The sequence below is a fragment of the Lepisosteus oculatus genome, chromosome 7, assembly GCF_040954835.1.
Source record: "Lepisosteus oculatus isolate fLepOcu1 chromosome 7, fLepOcu1.hap2, whole genome shotgun sequence".
Classification (NCBI taxonomy): Eukaryota; Metazoa; Chordata; class Actinopteri; order Semionotiformes; family Lepisosteidae; genus Lepisosteus; species Lepisosteus oculatus.
Genome location: NC_090702.1, coordinates 2327544 through 2351380, shown reverse-complemented (window position 1 = coordinate 2351380; position 23837 = coordinate 2327544). Strand labels below are relative to the sequence as shown.

Genomic DNA, 23837 nt, shown 5'->3' with positions numbered 1-23837 from the left:
CTGCTTGTCACAGGGCTGCTTATAATAATAATAATAATAATAATAATAATAATAATAATAATAATAATAATTGCTTACACTTATATAGTGCTTTTCTGTACACTCCACTCCCAGCTCTTCCCAGGTCAGGGGGAATCCCACTACCCCCACCAGTGTGCAGCCCCACCTGGATGATGCTCCAGTCCTCTCACACACACCAGCTCTCAGTGGGGAGGAGAGCAGAGGGATGGAGCCAGTTCAGAGAGGGGGGTTATTAGGAGGCCATGACTGGTACTCCAGTACAACACCGTACTCTACTTTATAATACCACAGTATGAGAGTCCATTACTGTATAATAATAATCACCCTTACACTTATACAGCGCCTGTCTGGACACCCCACTCAGAGCTTCCCAGGTCAGGGGGAATCCCACTACCCCCACCAGTGTGCAGCCCCACCTGGATGATGCTCCAGTCCTCTCACACACACCAGCTCTCAGTGGGGAGGAGAGGAGAGGGATGGAGCCAGTTCAGAGAGGGGGGTTATTAGGAGAAGGAGCTCTCGTTGGCCTGGTTCTGAATCACAGAACATGGCGCTGCGCAGACCTGGAAATGTCCTCTGTTTCGTGCTGTGAACTGGAGGTTTTACATGTTGCTGCGGAAATTCTACTTTCATCGCGGTCTGAATTGCGCTCGTCAACGCTGATTCTTCCTGACCCTGAAATATACATGTCATGGTTTTTATATTTCCAGAGCTTCTCATTTGAAGGAGTGCAGTACGTCGGTGCCTTCTTTAATCACACTCCCTTTTAAAGGAGAGAAAAGCTCCCGTAAAATGTGGGCAGTAAAAGGAAGGCTCGGTGCAAAACGCAGACAGCTGCAGCATCGTCCCCTGTCCACCAGGTGGCAGCCAGCTCTCTGGGCTTGACATGGAGGTTCGCTCACTAACAACTGTTCGACCTCAGGAAGAAAAGACTTCCCCAGTGCTACAGACCACCAGTCTCCACAGCAGAGAAGCACCACTCAGAAACTGTGCTCCCAGTGACTGTTCTCTTCGAACAGCCGCCCAGCAGAGATTGCATAACTGTAAGCCTTATTGTCTTAGTTCTTATGAAACCCTTAATACTTAATAGGATTGGCCCTTTCGATTTAATACTCGCTGTTGTGAGGCTTATGGCCAGTTAGGGTTCATTCTGCTGCTGGAAAATTCAGTATTAGGATGTAATAATGAATACATCAATGAATACATGTTTGTGTGTCTGTGTGTCTATGTCTGTGTGTGTCCTGTGATGAACTGGCCCTGGTGTGAGTGTGTGTGTGTGTCCTGTGATGGACTGGCCCTGGTGTGAGAGTGTGTGTCCTGTGATGGACTGGCCCTGGTGTGAGTGTGTGTGTGTGTCCTGTGATGGACTGGCCCTGGTGTGAGAGTGTGTGTCCTGTGATGGACTGGCCCTGGGGTGAGTGTGTGTGTGTGTCCTGCGATGGACTGGCCCTGGGGTGAGTGTGTGTGTGTCCTGTGATGGACTGGCCCTGGGGTGAGTGTGTGTGTGTCCTGTGATGGACTGGCCCTGGTGTGAGTGTGTGTGTGTGTCCTGTGATGGACTGGCCCTGGTGTGAGAGTGTGTGTCCTGTGATGGACTGGCCCTGGGGTGAGTGTGTGTGTGTGTCCTGTGATGGACTGGCCCTGGTGTGAGAGTGTGTGTCCTGCGATGGACTGGCCCTGGGGTGAGTGTGTGTGTGTCCTGTGATGGACTGGTGTCCTGTCCAGGGCGTACCCTGCCTTGTGCCCTTTGCTTGCTGGGATAGACTCCAGCTCCCCCATGACCCTGAATTGGAAGAAGCTGTGGGAAAAGGTCATCAGATCATCATTCAGATTAACCCTTTGTGCTCCTTCCAAAACCCCCCAGAGACTTGTGCACCCATGCTAAATAAGCCAAGTCAGATCTAAAGAAAAATTAAATGAAAACAAATGGCTTAAAATCACACTGCCTTAGACAAACAAGTTACTCGCTTGAACATGCGAAGAGCAATAATACATACAGGACATTTCATTTCAAATATATGTCTTCACAGAATATCTACAATGCAAACCTTACATTTCTTTCGTCGAAAACGAAGAAAATCCTCAACCGGAGACAGCACACGTGTTTTGGAAAACGCTACATTTGACGTTTTAAAGTAAGTCAATAAGAATCAGTTTGTTCGCCAAGCTGATGCAAAACGCAGGCAGAAACAACCCAATAACACATACTGTACACACTTCAACACAAAGAGCTTGCACGGGCCCGCGGTGACAGGTGACTGCGTCTTTAAAAGTCGAACAGCCAGCTGGAAGTCCACGTGCCTGCGCGTACTTTCTCGGGGCGTCCAGATAGTCGGGAGTGGGGTGACCGTGCGCCGGCAGCCCCGAGCACACACCCCGTGTGCGCGCCGGAACGCGGAGCAGATGTCCGAGACGAAGACTGCAGCAGATCAGGAGCGTCCGAGTGTAATTGGGAGTGACGGCTTCCCTCCTTAAGGAGCTCTCGGGCTATAAAAGATTCAGGCTCAAGCTGGTCACGGAAGAAGTGTGCGTTTCCCCCACACACACACACACAATTGCGTTGCTAAAATGAAGAAAAACAACCAACCACTATCATCCACGCTTTCCGCGGAAATACAACGATGAAAGCAGACGGACGTGTCAGAAAGCACCTGAAAGTAAGGACCACAGAGAAATTTTCTAAGAGCACGGTACCCTAGGAGACCCCGAGCTCCCTGTTCGTTAAAGTATCTCAGTCCCTTGCTTAAACACAGCTTGTAGAACACACCCCCCCCTCCCAGAGGCCATTAATTAAGTAGCATTAATGGCTCTGCGACGTCGTTTTTTTATGTGCTTATAAAATGAGAAACAATAAGACCGGTGAAACCGGTGTTTGGCGTCGTTGGAGGGAGGGGTATCGCGGGAACAGGTGGAAAAATGCGTTTTTAACGCTCGATCTCCCTTTTCTGAAACAATTCCCGGGAGACAGCTAAGTTGGGCTTGCTCGGTCACTACTGCATTGCGCTTTAGATCCGTTGCGATCTCCGGGCGTCACGTTGAGATCTGCTGCAACTGGTTTTGGGGGGGATGATTGCGATGGTTACCGTTCATTACGAAACGCAGCATGGACGACAGTGTGCAGAACCCGAGTATTTTGATTTCAGATCCGCGTTTCTCAGTCCTGAGGTCATGCCTGACTGATGGCGTCAACATATTGGTACTTGTCTTGAAACAGTGAGAACCACGAGTAACAGACGCCAAGGAAACAGGACTATATTGGCTATTTTACACGTGATTGAAGCAGCTGAGCATTCAGGCCAGGACACTGTAGGACCTCGGGGTCCTTGTTCCAGATCCAATTCATCATCGGTTCATGATTCCCCCCAATTTCCCTCACGGGATCAAAGCGGCCAAAACAAAAGAAGAAAAACACGAAAGAAAAAAAAAAAGGACAGCAGCGAATGCAGGTCTGACTCGTGCCGTCGCTCGGTTGACTCGGCCTGCCGGAGCCTGAGCAGAGCCCTGGCAGTCCGTGGCTCACACGCGCGGCCACACGGGGCCACACATGGGCGCACACGCGAGGCGGGGGGTCAGGGTTTACCGCGGGAGCGCACGGGTGGCGGTTACGCAAGAGGCTGCCGGCTGCCTGAGCTCGCAGGGAGGGGGGATGGAGGAGGGAGAAGGGCGTCTCGCCGCGGACCGCTGGAAGCAGATCAGTCCTCCCCCCTCCCCCCCACCCCGGGGCGCTCGTCCCGGGCTCGTCCGGCAGACCGGAGCGAAAGCACCGGAAAACCAAGACGCCGTTGGTCCGGCTCTGCTGCCTGAAGACACGCGGGTCTGGGCCGGGCTGGGTGCGAGTTTCCGAAGAGCGAGGCGGGGGCGGAGACGGAGCGCAGGTGGGAGGGAGCGCAAAGAGACCAGACGAAGGGACAAGAAGCTTCTCGGTTGTTGGGGTTTTTTTTGGGGGGGAGCGGGACAGAGCGCTCTTTCTGAGCTCCGGGAGAGGCCCTAGCCCCTCCGGGCGCCGGCCCTGCGCTGGATATGGGTCTGTGGCGCCTCCTGCTGGCGTGGCTCGCCTGGGGGTGCCCCCCGGGACCCCCACCGGCGCGCGCGTCGTCCGCGGACCCCTTCCTGCAGAAGGCCGGCGGCGGCGGCGGCGGCCCCGTCAACACCACCGCGGCGGTGAGCACCGGCGTGTCAGGTAAGGCGCCGCCGCCCCCCGTCTCCAGCAGGGACCCTGACACCCGAGAGACCCCTCAAACCCGCGCGGCGCCTCAGGCATTACGTCACTTTCCTATAAGTCTCCGGTTGGTGCTTCAGCGCGGCGTCTCGACTGTAAGATTTAAGTAACAGGTCTATTCCGTGCTGAAATCAGAAGAAACAGAACACAACGTTGTTGCAATAAACCTTTAACTCGTTCCTTTGCAGCCTCTGCGTGCTGACGTAGCTACTGTATCAAAGATTTGCCGAATAAGGAGAAAGTGTCTATTTGTTTTTGGTGTGTGTGTGTGTGTTTTCATCGCCTCGTATGTTTCGCACGACAACTGCTCGAAAGACGTTCTGCTTCGTGAAGCGCAGTGAGGAAAAATTGTGAACAGGGCACCTCGGTCGCCGTAACGTGACCCGACTCCGTTCTCCTCTGGTCGTTCACCCGTTCGACCTCGGGACCCACCGCCTGCGTCTTTTCACTTCGCTCAGAGACGTGGGGTTGTGTGCACCTCGCGTAGGTAAAAAAAAAGTCTACACAGAGAAGAGTGTGAGGGAATCTGATCAGTGTTATCCAGAATCCTCAGAGGTATTGATAAAGTAAACCCTACAGATTTCTTCTGAACCGACAGTGAAATACAAACCAGAGGACACTAGTGGAAAGCTATTTAAAACCAAGAATAGGAGGCACTTCTTTACACAGAGGGTGGTGGGGGTGTGGAACAAGCTGCCCAGTCAGGTTGTTGAAGCCGATACCCTGGCTTCTCTCCAGACACAGCTGGGTGAGCTCCTCCAGTCAGGACAGGAGGCTCTTCTGTACACAGAGGGGGGTGGGGGTGTGGAACAAGCTGGCCAACCCTGTGGTTGAAGCCGATACCCTGGCTTCTCTCCAGACACAGCTGGGTGAGCTCCTCCAGTCAGGGACAGGAGGCACCTCTTTACACAGAGGGTAGTGGGAGTGTGGAACAAGCTGCCCAGAAATGTTATACCCCGGCGTCTCTCAGCAAAAGTCTGAATTTGATCCTGGGATCATATTGGCTTCTCACTGCCAAATGGGCTATATGTGCCAAATGACCTCCTCTCTTTTGTAACCCATCGTACGTTCTTAATCTCTGGGTACCAGATAACAACAAGAATGATCACAGTGTATTTCACTAACGAGCCATCATGAATATCAGTTAAGAATAATAATCACAAATTGTGACCCTGGCCAGTACCTGGAGGGGAGACTCCTGGGAAAGCTGAGGCTGCTGCTGGGAGAGGTGTGAGTGGGGCCAGCAGGGGGCGCTCACCCTGCGGTCTGTGTGGGTCCTCATGCCCCAGTATAGTGACGGGGACGCTAGACTGTAAACAGGCGCCGTCCTTCGGGTGAGACGTCAAACCGAGGTCCTGACTCTCTGTGGTCATTAAAAATCCCAGGGTGTCTCTCGACAAGAGTAGGGGTGTAACCCCAGTGTCCTGGCCAAATTTCCCCCCTGGCCTTTCCCCATCATGGCCTCCTAATAACCCCCCTGTTAATAACCTGTTAAGAGTGGAGTGTCCTGAGTGTCTTGCATGAGGAATTTGTCTTGTTCGCAGACCCCAGCCTGCTCTACGTGAGACACACAGACAGGGAGAGAAGCTGGGGGTCAGAGCGCAGAGTCGGCCATTTATACAGCACCCCTGGAGCAGCTGGGTTAAGGGCCTTGCCCAGGGGCCCCACGGAGTAGGATTCCTCTGCCGGCTGCTGGATTTGAACCAGCAACCTCCCAGCCACAGGCGCAGGTCCTGAGCCACAGAGCCACTGCCCCGCCCCAATGGTATTAATGGTTTGGCCCAAAAACTAGGTGTGGCAGCCAGGACTATGGTAGTTACACCTGTCCTGCCACTAGAGGTCGCTAGAGGCTCTATCGCGTGTGGACGGGTTCTGAAAAGGGCCCGTTTGTCTGCGGCGTGGGAGGGTTTAGGCAGATTTTGGATGGCGTGGGGTTGTTTTTGGAGCAGGCCTCTGCTGGTGTGGACACAGACTCAGCTCGGTCGCTCCGTCTCTGCTGTCGGGGGTGGGGGTGGGAGTGGGAGTGGGGGGGGCAGGTTGGCTCAGATGTCAGTGTCCCGTCCTTCGGCCGGCTGAGCTCTGTCTCCCCCTGTCTGCAGGCCCGGGCTGTGGAGCCCAGCCGCCCCCCCAGCGCGGGGCGCACCGGGTGGAGGAGGGGTCCGGCACCTCGGTGGGCTCGGTCCTGTCCTTCTGGTGCCAGGAGGGGTACCAGCTGGTGGGGAGCGAGAGGGTCACCTGCGTCCTCCAGGCTGGGGGCCCCCAGTGGAGCAGGCGGCCGCCGGAGTGCGAAGGTAGGGAAGGTGTTGGGGGGGTGTCTGCACCCCGACATGCGCCAGCTGGGGGGGTGTCTGCTCCCTGGAGTGGAGTGGAGCTGGAGGTGGCATTGCTGCCTCGCAGTGCTGGGGCCCTGGGTTCGGTTCCTGGGGTGCTGTCTGTGTGGAGTCTGCATGTTCTCCCTGAGTTCGTGTGGGTTTCCTCCCACGATCCAGAGACAGGCTGGTGGGTTAATGGGCTTCTGGGAAAACTGGCCCTGGTGTGAGTGTGTGTGTGAGTGTGTGAGTGTGTCTGTGTGTGTCTGTCTGTGTGTCCTGTGATGGACTGGCCCTGGTGTGTGTGTCTGTGTGTCCTGTGATGGACTGGCCCTGGTGTGTGTGTGTGTGTGTGTGTGTGTCCTGTGATGGACTGGCCCTGGTGTGAGTGTGTGTGTGTGTCTGTCCTGTGATGGACTGGCCCTGGTGTGAGTGTGTGTGTGTGTCTGTCCTGTGATGGACTGGCCCTGGTGTGAGTGTGTGTGTGTGTCTGTCCTGTGATGGACTGGCCCTGGTGTGAGTGTGTGTGTGTGTCTGTCCTGTGATGGACTGGCCCTGGTGTGAGTGTGTGTGTGTGTCTGTCCTGTGATGGACTGGCCCTGGTGTGAGTGTGTGTGTGTGTCTGTCCTGTGATGGACTGGCCCTGGTGTGAGTGTGTGTGTGTGTCTGTCCTGTGATGGACTGGCCCTGGTGTGAGTGTGTCTGTGTGTGTCCTGTGATGGACTGGCCCTGGTGTGAGTGTGTGTGTGTGTGTGTGTGTGTGTCCTGTGATGGACTGGCCCTGGTGTGAGTGTGTCTGTGTGTGTCCTGTGATGGACTGGCCCTGGTGTGAGTGTGTGTGTGTGTCCTGTGATGGACTGGCCCTGGTGTGAGTGTGTGTGAGTGTGTGTCTGTCTGTGTGTCCTGTGATGGACTGGCCCTGGTGTGAGTGTGTGTGTGTCCTGTGATGGACTGGTGTCCTGCCCAGGATGTACCCTGCCGTGTGCCCATTGCCTGCTGGGATAGACTCCAGCTCCCCCCCGCCGCGACCCTGTACAGGAGAACGCAGTTAGAAAACGGATGGATGGATTACGCAGCTGAGATGTCCCTTGCGCACCAGCCAAGGGTCATCACTGGGCCAACACGTCTCAGTCTCGGGTCTCCGATCCTCCGATCCGTGCGGCAGACCTCGTTCGGTGAGCCCCTGTGTCCCCTCCCCCTCCAGCCATCCCCAAGCCGAAGGACCACGGGCTTCACCTGGCCATCCTCATCTCCGTCGCCAGCGGCCTCGTCATCCTCGCCACGTCCGCCGCCTTCATCGCCTGCTGCGTGCGGGAGAGGCGGGCCCGGGCCCGGGTCCGGGCGCACGGCGGGCGGCGGGAGGCCCGGGACAGGTAGGAGACTCCCTGCGCGGGTTCGACTGCCCCCAGCCCCGTTGCGCCGGAGGTGACGTGACGAGAAACCCAGCTGGCCTGTGGGTGTCATCCTTCCCAGCAGCGCATCGCTGAGGGGCGAGAACGGCGACGAGCTGGAGGGGCCGTTGATCCGCCTGTTGGTTCTGGCTTGTTCCAGACTCCCACCACTCTGAGTGTAAAGAAGTGTCAATTCAATTCAATTCAAGGTGCCTTATTAGCACGACCGCTGGGTGCAATCAGTGTTGCCAAAGCAAATAAAATAATGAAATTCACATTGACCGAAACAACAAATAAAAGTAAAATAAAATCTACAGACATTTACAACAAAGACATATTATAAAATATTGACATATACTGTAGACAGAAGGAGCATTATTGGGAGACAGACTCACTGTTCCTCGGGCTGGGACAGGAGATCACACACTGTATTATTATTATTGAGAGACAGGCTCACTGTCTGTTCCTCAGGTTGGGACAGGAGATCACACACTGTATTATTATTATTGAGAGACAGGCTCACTGTCTGTTCCTCAGGTTGGGACAGGAGATCACACACTGTATTATTATTACTGAGAGACAGGCTCACTGTCTGTTCCTCAGGCTGGGACAGGAGATCACACACTGTATTATTATTATTGAGAGACAGGCTCACTGTCTGTTCCTCAGGCTGGGACAGGAGATCACACACTGTATTATTATTATTGAGAGACAGGCTCACTGTCTGTTCCTCAGGCTGGGACAGGAGGTCACACACTGTATTATTATTATTGAGAGACAGGCTCACTGTCTGTTCCTCAGGCTGGGACAGGAGATCACACACTGTATTATTATTATTGAGAGACAGGCTCACTGTTCCTCAGGCTGGGACAGGAGATCACACACTGTATTATTATTATTGAGAGACAGGCTCACTGTCTGTTCCTCAGGCTGGGACAGGAGATCACACACTGTATTATTATTATTGAGAGACAGGCTCACTGTCTGTTCCTCGGGCTGGGACAGGAGATCACACACTGTATTATTATTATTGAGAGACAGGCTCACTGTCTGTTCCTCAGGCTGGGACAGGAGATCACATACTGGGCAGCCAGTTCCACTGAGTTCCCTCCTCCCTCTCCCAGTAGGATTGGGACCCGTTGTGAATCTAACCTCCAGCAGCAGCCTCAGCTTTCCCAGGAGTCTCCCCTCCAGGTACTGGCCAGGCTCACACCTACTGGGCTCCAGTGGGGTTTGTCAGCTGGGAGCTGCAGGGGGACACAGCTGCCGGCTTAGTATGTGTGACGCACAGAGAAATTGAATAAGGCACCCGGGGGTGGGATAGGAGACTCACGAGACAAATTTGCGGACGGCGTGCTTGAGCAGAAAGGCGTCACGCGCGCAGGGCAGGAGCACTGGCAAAGTGCACCGGTGCAGAGGAAAACTCTCTTCCAGAGGGCACTTCCAGAATGTCCGTGCGAGCCTGCACGAGAGCACGAGAGCACGAGAGCACGAGCGCACGAGAGCACACTCGGCCTGCAGCGCGTGATTTGGCTCTTATTGTGCAACGGCTCTTAATCCCCCTTTTCACATGCTTGTTTCGGATAATCGCGGGATTATCTCGTCTGTGTGTTGGTGGCTGTTGTGCAGGCTGAAGGGGAGTAAGGGGCACGCGCCGGGACCGGCCTGCTGGTTCGACCGCGAGGAGGAGGAGGAGGAGGAGGAAGACGAGGAGGAGGAGTGGGGAAGCACTCCGGCAAAACGCCTCTCCCAGCGGCTGGACCCCCGCCTGCCGGCCCCCGGCGCTCCGCTCTTCCTGGGGGCCCTGGGCGGCTACGAAAACCGCGGCTACCAGAGGTAGGCGCTTCACGGCCGGACCCCCGTTCCAGACTCCGGCCTCTCTCTGTGTAAAGCAGCGTCCTGCTCCCGGCTGCCCCCCGCCTCATGTTTCGCTGCCGAGCTCGACGGGACGGCCTGCCGAAACGGGACGATTTGGAAAGGACCAGTCGGAGACGGGGAAGGGGAATGGGTTCGTTTTATAGCAGTGGCCGTAGTGGATCACTTTTCGTCACTCCGGGGGCGTAACTGGCTCTGTTGGTGGAGCGCGAGACTCGCAATCTCGGGGCAGCGGGTTCGTGTCCCACGTCGGGCAGCGGGCGGGTCCTCCGTGTTGGAGGTCGGGCACAAGGCTAACAGCCCTGTCCTGTAAAAAAAAACTAATGTTATGCAAACAGCAACAGGGTGTTGCCAGATGTTGCCGGATAATAATAATAATGATAATAATTGCTTACACTTATGTAGCGCTTTTCTGGACACTCCACTCAAAGCGCTTTACAGGTAATGGGGATCCCCTCCACCACCACCAATGTGCAGCATCCATCGGATGTTGCTGGATGTTGCCAGATGTTGCTGGATGTTGCTGGATGTTGCCTGATGTTGCCGGATGTTGCCAGATGTTGCCGGATGTTGCCGGATCTTGCCGGATGTTGCCGGATCTTGCCCGATGTTGCCGGATGTTGCCAGAAGGCAGGACGGGCAAACACCCATCCCTCCCCCGGGTGATTAGCTGGTAGCTGTAGTGGACTACAGATGGTGAAACGTGCTGATGTCCGTGTCTGCTCTCGACAGGAGCCAGGAGAACCTGCTGAGGGTGCCCCTCCCGGGCCTGGGCTACGACGGGGGGGGCCGCGCTGTGTACCCCCATGTGGTGCTCCAGCGGGTCCCCACCCCCACAGCCCCCGTCTACTTCCACCTGCCCCCCCGGCCACCCCCCGGCCCTGTGCAGCTCCTGCCGGCCTTCGCCAGCCCTCACGGTGTACCCCACAGCGTACCCCACAATGTACCCCACAATATACCCCACAGTGTACACCACAGTGTACACCACAGCATACCCCACAATGTACCCCACAATGTACCCCAAAGTGTAGCCCACAGCGTAGCCCACAATGTACCCCACAATCTACCCCACAATGTACCCCAAAGAGTAGCCCACAGAGTGCCTCAAAGCACACCCCATAGGCTCTGGCACTAGGACACCCTCCCTCTGCTCCCCAGAGAGACTCCAGCATCAGGACACCCTCCCTCTGCTCCCCAGAGAGACTCCAGCATCAGGACACCCTCCCTCCACTCCCCAGAGAGACTCCGGCGTCAGGACACCCTCCCTCCCCTCCCCAGAGAGACTCCAGCGTCAGGACACCCTCCCTCCGCTCCCCAGAGAGACTCCAGCATCAGGACACCCTCCCTCCGCTCCCCAGAGAGACTCCAGCATCAGGACACCCTCCCTCCGCTCCCCAGAGAGACTCCAGCATCAGGACGCCCTCCCTCCGCTCCCCAGAGAGACTCCAGCATCAGGACGCCCTACCTCCGCGCCCCAGAGAGACTCCAGCATCAGGACACCCTCCCTCTGCTCCCCAGAGAGACTCCAGCGTCAGGACACCCTCCCTCTGCGCCCCAGAGAGACTCCAGCATCAGGACGACCTCCCTCTGTGCCCCAGAGAGACTCCAGCGTCAGGACAGCCCTCACCAGCCTCACAGTTGTACCTCAGAGTCCAGCCCTTTCCTATTCTCTCGATTCCCAGAGCAGTTCATCGGCGGTCTCTGTCGGTGGTACAGTCCCAGTCTGGCAGGGCAGCCAGAGACCACAGCGAAGCCAGTCGAGGCTGGGGGTGAGTTTGAATCTCTTACGAAAAGACCCATTTCAAAGAACAAACAGGGACACGCAAAAGTGTACGGCGTCTTCTGCCGTTGCCCTCTGGGTACAATCGTTCTCACTGGGCTTTCGAATTCTGGTCAACCTGTTGTGTCACCTCAAACAGAAGGGACGGAGAGAAACCGGCTCAGGAGTGTTTAAACCCACACCAGGAGGGCCAGATAGAGTGCTAAAGTGTTCCTGACAGCTCATTATCCCCTTTCTGTGGCGCTGAAAGGCCTCACAGTCTCTCTGCAAGCACCCCGCACAGCAGGAGTCCTCCGCAGCACAGCTCGACCGAACGCCGAACGAGGCCCCGTCACACACGCCAGCGGATCAGAGCCGACACCGTGCCTTCCCGCCGAGCCTGCTGGCAGGACGCGCGGCCACATCACAGCTGAATTTGTCCGAACCCACCTTGGAGAAAACTGCGCTGCTGCCACACTCTGCCTCTGCGGCAGGGGGTTCCCAGTCCTGGTGATCCCCACACACACACCTGCTGGTTTCTGGTCCAGTCCAGCCCTCAGCTGCACCATCAAACCCTTCACTGACTTAACCATGATAAGAGCGCAGGTCACACAGCAGTCTGCAATGATTCTCCTGCAGGGTGTGGATAATAATAATAATTGCTTACACTTATATAGCGCTTTTCTGGACACTCCACTCAAAGCGCTTTACAGGTAATGGGGATCCCCTCCACCACCACCAGTGTGCAGCCCCACCTGGATGATGCGACGGCAGCCATAGTGCGCCAGAACGCTCCCCACACACCAGCTCTCAGTGGGGAGGAGAGCAGAGTAATGAAGCCAATTTATAGAGGGGGGTTATTAGGAGGCCATGATTGATAAAGGCCGATGGGAAATTTGGCCAGGACACTGGGGTAACACCCCTACTCTTGTCGAGAGACACCCTGGGATTTTTAATGACCACAGAGAGTCAGGACCTCGGTTTGAAGGACATCTGAAGGACGGCGCCTGTTTACAGTCTAGTGTCCCCGTCACTATACTGGGGCATGAGGACCCACACAGACCTCAGGGTGAGCGCCCCCTGCTGGCCCCACTCACACCTCTCCCAGCAGCAACCTTAGTTTTTCCCAGGTCTCCCATCCAGTACTGACCAGGCTCACACCTGCTTAGCTTCAGTGGGTTGCCAGTTGTGAGTTGCAGGGTGATTGTGAGTTACTCTGCTCTCCTCCCCACTGATAGCTGATGTGTGGGGAGCGTTCTGGCGCACTATGGCTGCCGTCGCATCATCCAGGTGGGGCTGCACACTGGTGGTGGTGGAGGGGATCCCCATTACCTGTAAAGCGCTTTGAGTGGAGTGTCCAGAAAAGCTCTATATAAGTGTAAGCAATTATTATTATAATTATTATTTGAGCTGCTAGTTCCCAGCTCTTCAACACATCAGAGCTCTAACCAGCGTAGTTTGGGAGTGAAATAAAACCCCCGAATTTATGACTTGAAACAAAATGCAAATATTCCAATAAAGCAACTTCTTAGATCAATGAAGGCTTGGATGATCTCACCCAGGACCCGGACTGGGACCCACTGCTCCACAGAGATGTGGAAACGACACCAAATAAAGAGGCGTTTGTTTGTTTTTTGAATCCATCGCCTGACGGGTTTGGTTTTTCTCCTTCCAGCAGTCCGGTTCCTCAAGGTTTGTGTTTCCGAATCGGGAGGTTTTGTTAGTGAAAGGAGCTGGTTCTCGGGTGCATGTATGCAAAGAGGACAGAGGACAGTAAAAACAGTGAGGGGTCAATGGCACAACACAGCACAGCACAACACAACACAACATGCAACACAAGACAGAGCACAACACAACACAAGACACGGCACAACACAGCACAGCATAACACAGCATAACACAGCACAGCACAACACAGCACAGCATAACACAGCATAGCACAACATAACACAGCACAGCACAACACAACACAACACAAGACACGGCACAACACACAACACAGCACAGCATAACACAGCACAACACAGCACAGCACAACATGCAACACAAGACACAGCACAACACAAGACACAACACACAACACAGGACAGGACAGCACAACACAGCACAACACAACGCACAGCACAGCACAGCACAACACTGCAGCTGGCCTGGCTGTGTGCACACACTGCCTTTACACTGCCTGCCCCCTCACTGGTCTTGATGGGTAAACTGGGACCGAGTGTACTGGTACACACAGGAGCAACACTGCCCCCCTCACTGGTCTTGATGGGTAAACTGGGCCTGACTGTACTGGTACACACAGGCATAGGGCTGCTCTGTGTCGTCCGCCCACACTCCAGAGAAAGCAGAGAAAGCTCATATTTCTTCTCACCTCAACAGCCCCTCAGGCTGTCCTTTGCTGCAGGTTGAAGTTCTCAAACATGATAAGACACCATGCCAGGCTGATCTGAGCCCCTCTCGGATGCATGAATGGACACCAGCACTAAACCAGACAGTCCGGAGAAGGACCTACCTGTGGGCAGTGGATATGGATGACAGTATTCAGTATTCAGTTTATACGCAGTAATTCAGTTGGCCGGCATGTCACAGTCACTGTGCCCAAATAGGCTTCATTTTAATGCTTTTGCATATGTTAACAGTAAGTTAAGAGGAGGGTGGTGTGGTGCCACAGGGGTCGGCGTTGCTGCTTTGCAACGCTGGGGCCCCGGGTTCAAATCTCGGGGTGCTGTCTGTGTGGAGTTTGCATGTTCTCCCCCCCAGTTCACATGGGTTTCCTCCAGGTCCTCTGGTTTCCTTCCACAGCTCTGACATATAGTCAGTAGGTTAATTGGCTTCTAGGAATATTGACCTCTGTGTGTCTGTGTGTCCTGTGATGGACTGGCCCTGGTGTGTGTGTGTCTGTGTGTGTGTGTGTGTGTGTGTGTGTGTGTGTGTGTGTGTGTGTGTGTGTGTGTGTCCTGTGATGCACTGGCCCTGGTGTGAGTGTGTGTGTGTCTGTGTGTGTCCTGTGATGGACTGGCCCTGGTATGAGTGTGTGTGTCTGTGTGTGTCCTGTGATGGACTGGCCCTGGTGTGTGTGTGTGTGTGTGTGTGTCCTGTGATGCACTGGCCCTGGTGTGAGTGTGTGTGTGTGTCTGTGTGTGTCCTGTGATGGACTGGCCCTGGTGTGAGTGTGTGTGTCTGTGTGTGTCCTGTGATGGACTGGCCCTGGTGTGTGTGTGTGTGTGTGTGTGTGTGTGTGTGTGTGTGTCCTGTGATGCACTGGCCCTGGTGTGAGTGTGTGTGTGTCTGTGTGTGTCCTGTGATGGACTGGCCCTGGTGTGAGTGTGTGTGTCTGTGTGTGTCCTGTGATGGACTGGCCCTGGTGTGAGTGTGTGTGTGTGTCCTGTGATGGACTGGCCCTGGTGTGTGTGTCTTTGTGTGTCTGTGTGTGTCCTGTGATGGACTGGCCCTGGTGTGTGTGTGTCTGTCTGTGTGTGTGTGTGTGTCCTGTGATGCACTGGCCCTGGTGTGAGTGTGTGTGTGTCTGTGTGTGTTCTGTGATGGACTGGCCCTGGTGTGAGTGTGTGTGTCCTGTGATGGACTGGCCCTGGTGTGTGTGTGTGTGTGTGTCCTGTGATGGACTGGTGTCCTGTCCAGGGTATATCCTGCCTTGCACCCATTGCTTGCTGGGATAGACTCCAGCTCACCTGCAACCCTGTAAAAAGGTAAGAAAATGAGTAGGTGGATTAATTCAGTCCACATCAACACATCACACACTGTGTCCAGAGGGTTGAAGAAATTCTATATTAAAAATAAAAAAACTCATCTCTTCAGAAGGAAAATCGCACTGTGGCAGCAGCCCAGCTGGAATGTGCTTTGAAAGCAGCAGCTCATGGTCCACTAAGAAATGATTTAAATAGATGCGTACTGCAGCTCTTCCACTTTCAGAAAGTTCAGGTTTGTGATTCTTAGGGAAATTGGTCACTATATGTATTTACATGTTCAGCAAACCAGGCTGCAAGAACTAGGTTTGTATAAGTCTATGCAACGACTGGAAAAGTTATGTCTTATGTAAAAGTTATGTCATATGTTCACCTTGCTACACTGGGTTTCATTTCCCCCCTGGTCTTTACCCCTCATGGCCTCCTAATAACCCCCCTCTCTGGTGTGAGTGTGTGTGTGTGTTCTGTGATAAGACTGGTGTGTCACCCTGCAGCTCCCAGCTGGCAGCCCAACTGGAGCCTAGCCGGTGTGAGCCTGGCCAGTACCTGGAGGGGAGACTCCTGGGAAAACTAAGGCTGCTGCTGGGAGAGGTGTGAGTGGGGCCAGCAGGGGGCGCTCACCCTGCGGTCTGTGTGGGTCCTCATGCCCCAGTATAGTGACGGGGACACTAGACTGTAAACAGGCGCCGTCCTTCGGATGAGACGTAAAACCGAGGTCCTAACTCTCTGTGGTCATTAAAAATCCCAGGGTGTTTCTCGAGGAGAGTAGGGGTGTTACCCCAGTGTCTTGGTCAAATTTCCCCCCCTGGCCTTTACCCCTCATGGCCTCCTAATAACCCCCCTCTCTGAACTGGCTCCATCCCTCTGCTCTCCTCCCCACTGAGAGCTGGTGTGTGTGAGAGGACTGGAGCATCATCCAGGTGGGGCTGCACACTGGTGGGGGTAGTGGGATTCCCCCTGACCTGGGAAGAGCTCGGAGTGGAGGGTCCAGAAAGTAAGTGGATGGACATTATTGTTAGTTCTTATAAAAACCCTTACAGATTCCCCCTGTTCTGAGATGTGTAAGTCCTCAACAGTTGACTGATGTTTTTCAAACCCACGCTGGCCTTAGTGTGGGTTAGGTTGCATGGCCTTAGAACATGTTGATCGAGTGGGTCCGGGACATCATGGCTAGTCCAAAATGACAGCGATCTCCCAGCGGTGCCTGACGAGCTGTGGTCTGAGAGTCTGAAGTTAAACTAGCCTGTAAACAAAAGTGCTCCTTGTGACGGCTCTCTTCCATGCCAGATGAGAGGGTCTAGCAGAAAAAAGCAAGGAGATTTTTGTTGAGTTTCCAGCGATCCGCCTTGTTTTCACAACGAGTCTGCGATTTGCCTCTCTCGGAGCGCAGGAGCGCCCAGGCGGTGGATGACGCCGTTTTGCAAATTTCCCTGCTTAGAGGAGAAGCCATCGGCATCTCTGTGGATATCGCCACCAGGCAGGAGGATGTGAAGGACAGCGCTCAGCTGGAGAAGCTTCTCCTCGTGTCTCGATCTCAGGTCAGTTGAACACCGCGTTTCGCCGGTCGCAGTGTCACAGTTGCTGGTTTTAATTTCGCTGAAAGCTACACGTAGCGCGACGTCGTGCCCCTACTGACCCTCGGAGATGGATTTTGCGAATCTCTCGTTGGACGTTTGTCTCGGAAAGGCAGCGCATTACCAGGGAAGAACTATCCCAGAATTGGGATCATGCCTACCTCTATGTCTCACAGCTTTCTTGTGTGCTTTGTCCATCAGTGAACCAAGAACCAAGCTCATGTCATCAGCAAGCAGACTGATGACAGAAGCTCTGAATTGTGCTGCAGTCCAGTCAGGAAAGAGGGGAGCTCTTCTGTCGAAGGAGATGGCTTTGAGTTATTTCCACATTGTTTTATTGTCAATTATTTTGAGTGTAAAAACCGCCTCCGCCTTTTGATATGAATTTAATATCAGTTTGCATCATGAAATAGGGAGTGTGTTTCTGCAGCCTTTTGATACATTAGTACAAAGGAGAGGTGATGATTAAACTTGAGCCCTCCCACTTTCTAGCTCGTATTCCATATCGGCTGGGTAAGAGCTCAGTTCGTTTTGATGTGTCTCAAAGGGGTTGGTGCTCACAAGCTGAAAAGTTAAGAGGTTTAAATTAAACTCTTTTTCTGACTCTGAATGGTGGGGATATTGAGTGCATCTCCCTTAGAAATCCTTGAACAGAGACTCAAACCCGCAACCTACCTGCTAGGAAACCAGAGACTTACCCACTATACTGCACAGCCTCAGGGGATTAAAGATAAACTGTCAGCTTAATGGCTCACTGTCAGTGTTAAGGTACTGTGCTGTACATGGTTTTAGCCCAGAAGTCATGAACAGCTTCCCAGGGCTGAACATATGTTGAGAGTTACAGTGCACCACCACCATGCACAACACTGTTCTATTTCAGTGTGTTAGATAGGAGTTGGGGTGGCAGGGTGACACAGCAGTCAGCATTGCTGCCTTGCAACTCTGGGGCCCCAGGGTGCTGTCTGCGTGGAGTTTGTATGGTCTCCCCATCTTGGCGTGGGTTACTTCCAGGTGAACCAGCCTCCTCCCACAGTCTCAGGACACACTGGTAGGTAAATTGGACCTGGTGTGAGTGTGTGTGTGTGTGTGTGTGTGTGTGTGTGTGTGTGTGTGTGTGTGTGTGTGTGTGTGTTCTGTGATAAGACTGGTGTGTCACCCTGCAGCTCCCAGCTGCCAGCCCAACTGGAGCTCAGCAGGTGTGTGAGCCTGGCCAGTACCTGGAGGGGAGACTCCTGGGAAAGCTGAGGCTGCTGCTGGGAGAGGTGTGAGTGGGGCCAGCAGGGGGCGCTCACCCTGCGGTCTGTGTGGGTTCTCATGCCCCAGTATAGTGACGGGGACACTACACAATAAAAAGGCACTGTCCTTCAGATGAGACATCAAACCGAGGTCCTGACTCTCTGTGGTCATTAACAATCCCAGGGTGCCTCTCGACAAGAGTAGGGGTGTTACCCCAGTGTCCTGGCCAAATTTCCCCCCTGGCCTTTACCCCTCATGGCCTCCTAATAACCCCCCTATCTGAACTGGCTCCATCCCTCTGCTCTCCTCCCCACTGAGAGCTGGTGTGTGTGAGAGGACTGGAGCATCATCCAAGTGGGGCTGCATACTGGTGGGGGTAGTGGGATTCCCCCTGACCTGGAAAGAGCTCGGAGTGGAGGGTCCAGAGAGACGGTCTCTCCCCACGATCATTCATTTCCATTCCACGAACTGCCTTGACTTCAAGGCGTTGGGTGAATGAGTTTTTGTTTTTTTAAAGACGCTGGAATTCGCGATGATTTTCAATCCTGATAGATTGAGAGTCACAAACGGCGTCTTCCCGCTAAATGACCGCAAACCTCACTTCTGGAATCGTCTGTTTTCTTTCCTTACCAAGCCCACCAGCGCGACTTCGACAACACGACCCCCGACAGAGGGAAACACCCCGTGGATCCTCGGATTAACCGCCACGGACTGTCGGGCTGCCGTCTCTGCAGTTGTGCGCGGCGGGATCAGATTACTGAAGATTGCTGGACTTCTGTGCAGATCCGGGTACGTGTGTCGTTCACAAACAGGAGTTTTGTTTTTTAACCTTTCTTAGTTCAAAGAGAGGTGGGGTTCACAGTCCGTTGGAGGCGTGTGCGTGCTTCCGCCGATACACAAACATCTGCACCGAATGTGCCTGAACTCGTCAAGGTTTGACTACATTTGTTTAAGCGAAGCATGATTTCCCCGTGGCTCCACGCTTCAGCCCTGAAAACAGAAACCTTTGAACCTTTCCACCCCTAAATGCAGCCAAATGCTAAGAATAACACACGTTGGGGTTTTTAATGGTTTGGCCGATCTCATCATTAGACGAATTATTTATTTTTTTTCCTCCAGTTTGTGTGGTGTCTCTGCTGGAAGTTGTTTTGTTTTTAGAAAGGGGATGAATCAATGAATAGGAGAAACTTCGTCCAACCTCCCTTAGTGCGCTACAACGCAGGGCGTGAGGACGGGCCTCCTGCTATCAGTCTAGGTATCGGAAACTCCGATTGCCAGTGTCAACAGAGCAGCTGAATGGGACAAGTAAAGGTTTATTCCCCGAGGAAAAGAGTTAAAAGAGACAAGTTGTCTTCCACGAATGGCAGGGCAGACTGTAAAATAAAAGTAAAATAAAAGTGATCTCCCGGGTACTTATGAGATCCGGATTTGGCGTTTTGAACTGGAATTCCAATGCGGTAGACTAAGACGTCTGGGAATGTCGTCCCACATCCCCGCTGCTTCCGTCGTACCGAGTTCCTCCGCTGAACGTTTCCCGAATGGTAGTCTGCAGAAAAAAAAGCACAGTCTTCTTCTGTTTTGAGGGGCGAGGGGGGCATTTTTGCAACAAAACAAAAAAAGGCGCAGACGAGCCGGAGAGTTTGAAGTACATTTATTTAGGTGGATGCTGCACACTGGTGGGGGTGGAGGGGATCCCCATTACCTGTAAAAGCGCTTTGAGTGGAGTGTCCAGAAAAGCACTATATAAGTGTAAGCAATTATTATAATTATTTATAACGAGTGGCGCAGAACAGACCCCGGTTCGAGGCCGGTGTCTTTGTCTTTGCATATTCACACGCCATTCAAATCAGAGCTCCGAAGCCGGCAGTGATCGCCCCGAACCAGCGCCTCTCCTTTCATCAACGTCTCGGGCGGCGGCTCGGATAGACTGTGTTTGGCAAAGGCGCGGGATATTATTTTCGTTATTGATTGATTTTTCCTTTTTTTTCCCCCCTCCAGGGTCCTCTCCGTCTCCGGGACCGCGGCGGCCCGATGGATCGCGTCGAGCCCAGCCCGGCGCCCCGCACCGGCGCCAACCTCACGGGCAACGCGTCGTGGCCGCCGTTCGCGATGAGCGCCGTGGTGTCGGCCTGCGGCGCCATGCCCGGGGGCTACAGGGCCTGGCTGTCCGTGGAGATCGTGGCCCTGGTGGCCGGCCTCCCGGCGAACGGCGCCCTCTTCTGGCTCCTGCTGCTCAGCAAGAGCAAGTGGTCCTTCTCCCAGGTCCTGCTCGCGAACCTGGCCGGGCTGGGCGCCCTGTACTGTCTGTGCTTCCCGCTGGACGCCTACCTGGCCTTGCACCCGGGGTCGGACAGCGCCGCCGGCGCCGTGCGCGCCTTCTACGGCCTCAACCTCTTCGGCTGCCCGCTGTTCCTGATCGTCATCTGCCTGGAGCGCTGCGTGGCGCTGGCGCCGCCCGGCCGGCCCCGGGCGCTCGGGCACGGCTGGCACCGCCTGCTCTGCGCCGCCTCCCTCTGGGCGCTGGCCGCGTCGATGAGCGCGTTTTCCTACCACAAGCCGTTGCAGACCACCGTCCTGAGCCTGGTCTGCTTCCTGCCCGCCGCGTTCGCCCTGATGCTGCTGTGCGGCGCGTCCCTGGCGCTGGCGGCGCGCAGGGCTCCGCCGGAGCCGGCGGGCGAGCTGCGAGGGGCGGCGCGGAGCGTCTGCGGCGTGCTGGCCGCCGCGCTGGCCGCCTACGCGCCCGTGCTCTGCCTCGCCCCCTTCCTGGACGCGTGCGGTCCGAGAGCCGTCGGCTCGGTGTGCTGCAGCGTGGTGCCGGTTCTGCTGTCCTTCCCCAACCTGGGCGTGGGCATCGGGCCCGTCTTCTATCTGGCTGAGCGAGCCGGAGGTCCCAAAGTAGGAACTCAGGCGCAGGAGCAGGAATCGGATGCGCACGACGCTGACTGATCGGATCTCTGTGAAGGAAGCTGCCCCTCCACTTTCTGACCACTTCATCCAGTACAGGCTCGCAGGGCAGCTGGAGTCTATCCCAGCGAGCAATGGGCACAAGGCAGGGTACACCCTGGACAGGACACCAGTCCATCACAGGACACACACACACACACACACACACACACACCAGGGCCAGTCCATCACAGGACACACACACACACACACACACACACACACACACACACACACCAGGGCCAGTCCATCACAGGACACACACACACACACTCACACCAGGGCCAGTCCATAACAGGACACACACACACACAGACACACACACACTAACACCAGGGCCAGTCCCTCAGAGGACACACACACACACACACACACACACACACACACACACACACACACACACACCAGGGCCAGTCCATCACAGGACACACACACACACACACACACACTCACACCAGGGCCAGTCCATCACAGGACACACACACACACTCACACCAGGGCAAGTCCATAACAGGACACACACACACTCACACCAGGGCCAGTCCCTCAGAGGACACACAGAGACACACACACACTCACACCAGGGCCAGTCCATCACAGGACACTCACAGACACACACACACTCACACCAGAGTCAGTTCATCACAGGACAGACACACACACCAGAGTCACTTCATCATAGGACACACACACACAAACACCTGGGCCAGGACACACACACACACAAATGCAAAGGGCAAGAGGTTATCAGCTGAAACAGCAATCTGAAAAACAGAAACGCCGTCTATTCACAGCCAGTAGAGAAAAGCACCGTGTTTCCCTTTCACTTCATTGCAATTCAGAGCAGATGGACCTACATTACGCACCGGTTGTGATCCGGCTGTGCATGACTTTCGCGTGAAGAAATTCATCCTCTCCTGACTGCACCCCCGCGTGTAGGTCATCGGCTCGGCTGCTCGACAGACGTTTCAGAGAGCTGAAACCGCGGTGCATCGCGTTTGCTCTGCCCAAGCTCTTCGGATTCGCTTGAGGGCTTGAGGCTTGCTGTGTCCCACACACGCGACTCACCGGAGACCCCCGTCATCACCCACCGTGCCCAGACAGCGGCTGATCACACACATGGCCACTCATCCGGTTGCTAGCGACCACGTAGTTTGAACAGCTACCAGAGTCTGTTTTCCTGCGGGTGTTCTCTATCGCCCAGCGTCGTACACCGGGAGGGTAGCGGGCGGGTTGTATTTGTTCCATGTATCCGCTAGGGGGCAGCACAGCCACAGGATACAGCGTTTGTAGACGGAAAATTAACTTCAATGGAACGGCACCTGTTACGTATAAATTCTTTCACGTCCTTGTTCTTCAACGATAGCCTTATATAGCATACTTAACATGAATTGGAAGCAATCTACGTTTTTTTTCAAGGGTGTGTGAAATCCGATTATTTTAAAACTCATTTTTGGTGTTTTTCTGTAAAAGGAATTCTATTAAGTTAGAAACTTCATGTCTTGTTAAAAAGGGAAGTGAATTCGCTATAAATATTTTAAGACATGCACTGAATGTTTTTTTTTACAACCCTTACAATAAAGTTACTTTTAAGTGTGTTTGTTCCAGACTTCCTGTTTTACTGACTCGTAACTCAAATAAGTTTTCCCGAAACGTGGTTTGTTTTGAACTGATCCTTAAAAACGAACCTCTTTTGTATATATATACGCATAAGACCTTTCAGAAAACTACACGCCAACACAAACTACAAAGGTAAAAAGTTACAGTACAATTGATTAAAAAAAAACAGTGATGATAGAAATACTATGTTAAACTAAAGAAGTAATGATTTTATACTGTTCTTCCAACATCTATACCTGTGAGACTGTGGACCTTATTGCGAATGGCACTCAACTTTTGCCTCCTATAATATAATATTTAATATTGTAATATAATAATATAAATAATAAATTATATAATATTTTCTTATTGTATTTCATGGCTGTGGGGGGAGCCGGAGTCTGTCCCGGCAAGCAACAGGCGCTAGGTGGGGTATACCCTGGACAGGACACCAGTCCGTCCCAGGACACACACTCACACCAGGGTCAGTCCATCACAGGACACACACACACACACACACACACACACACACACACACACAGACCAGGGCCAGTCTATCACAGGACACACACACACACTCACACACCAGGGCCAGTCCATCGCAGGACACACACACACACTCACACACCAGGGCCAGTCCATCACAGGACACACACACACACACACACACACACATACACACACACAAACACACACACACACACACACCAGGGCCAGTCCATCACAGGACACACACACTCACACACCAGGGCCAGTCCATCACAGGACACACACACACACTCACACCAGGGCCAGTCCATCACAGGACACACACACACACTCACACCAGGTGCCAGTCCATCACAGGACACACACACACACACACTCACACCAGGGCCAGTCCATCACAGGACACACACACAGACACACACACACACTCACACCAGGGCCAGTCCATCACAGGACACACACACAGACACACACACACACTCACACCAGGGCCAGTCCGTCGCAGGACACACACACAGACACACACACACACTCACACCAGGGCCAGTCCATCACAGGACACACACACAGACACACACACACACTCACACCAGGGCCAGTCCATCACAGGACACACACACAGACACACACACACACTCACACCAGGGCCAGTCCGTCGCAGGACACACACACAGACACACACTCACACCAGGGATAATTTCCAGAAGCCAGTCGC

General features: G+C 54.1%; 1 protein-coding gene across 1 annotated transcript; it reads left to right on the top strand.

Annotated features, from left to right (window-relative positions):
• Positions 1-3729: 3729 nt before the first annotated feature.
• On the top strand, positions 3730-13111 carry LOC138240788 (uncharacterized). Its single transcript, XM_069192007.1, has 5 exons — positions 3730-4201; positions 6340-6531; positions 7754-7922; positions 9570-9776; positions 10548-13111. Exons 1-5 carry the CDS (start codon positions 4042-4044, stop codon positions 10948-10950), a joined length of 1131 nt encoding a protein of 376 aa, XP_069048108.1. The 5' UTR covers positions 3730-4041; the 3' UTR covers positions 10951-13111.
• Positions 13112-23837: the final 10726 nt, after the last annotated feature.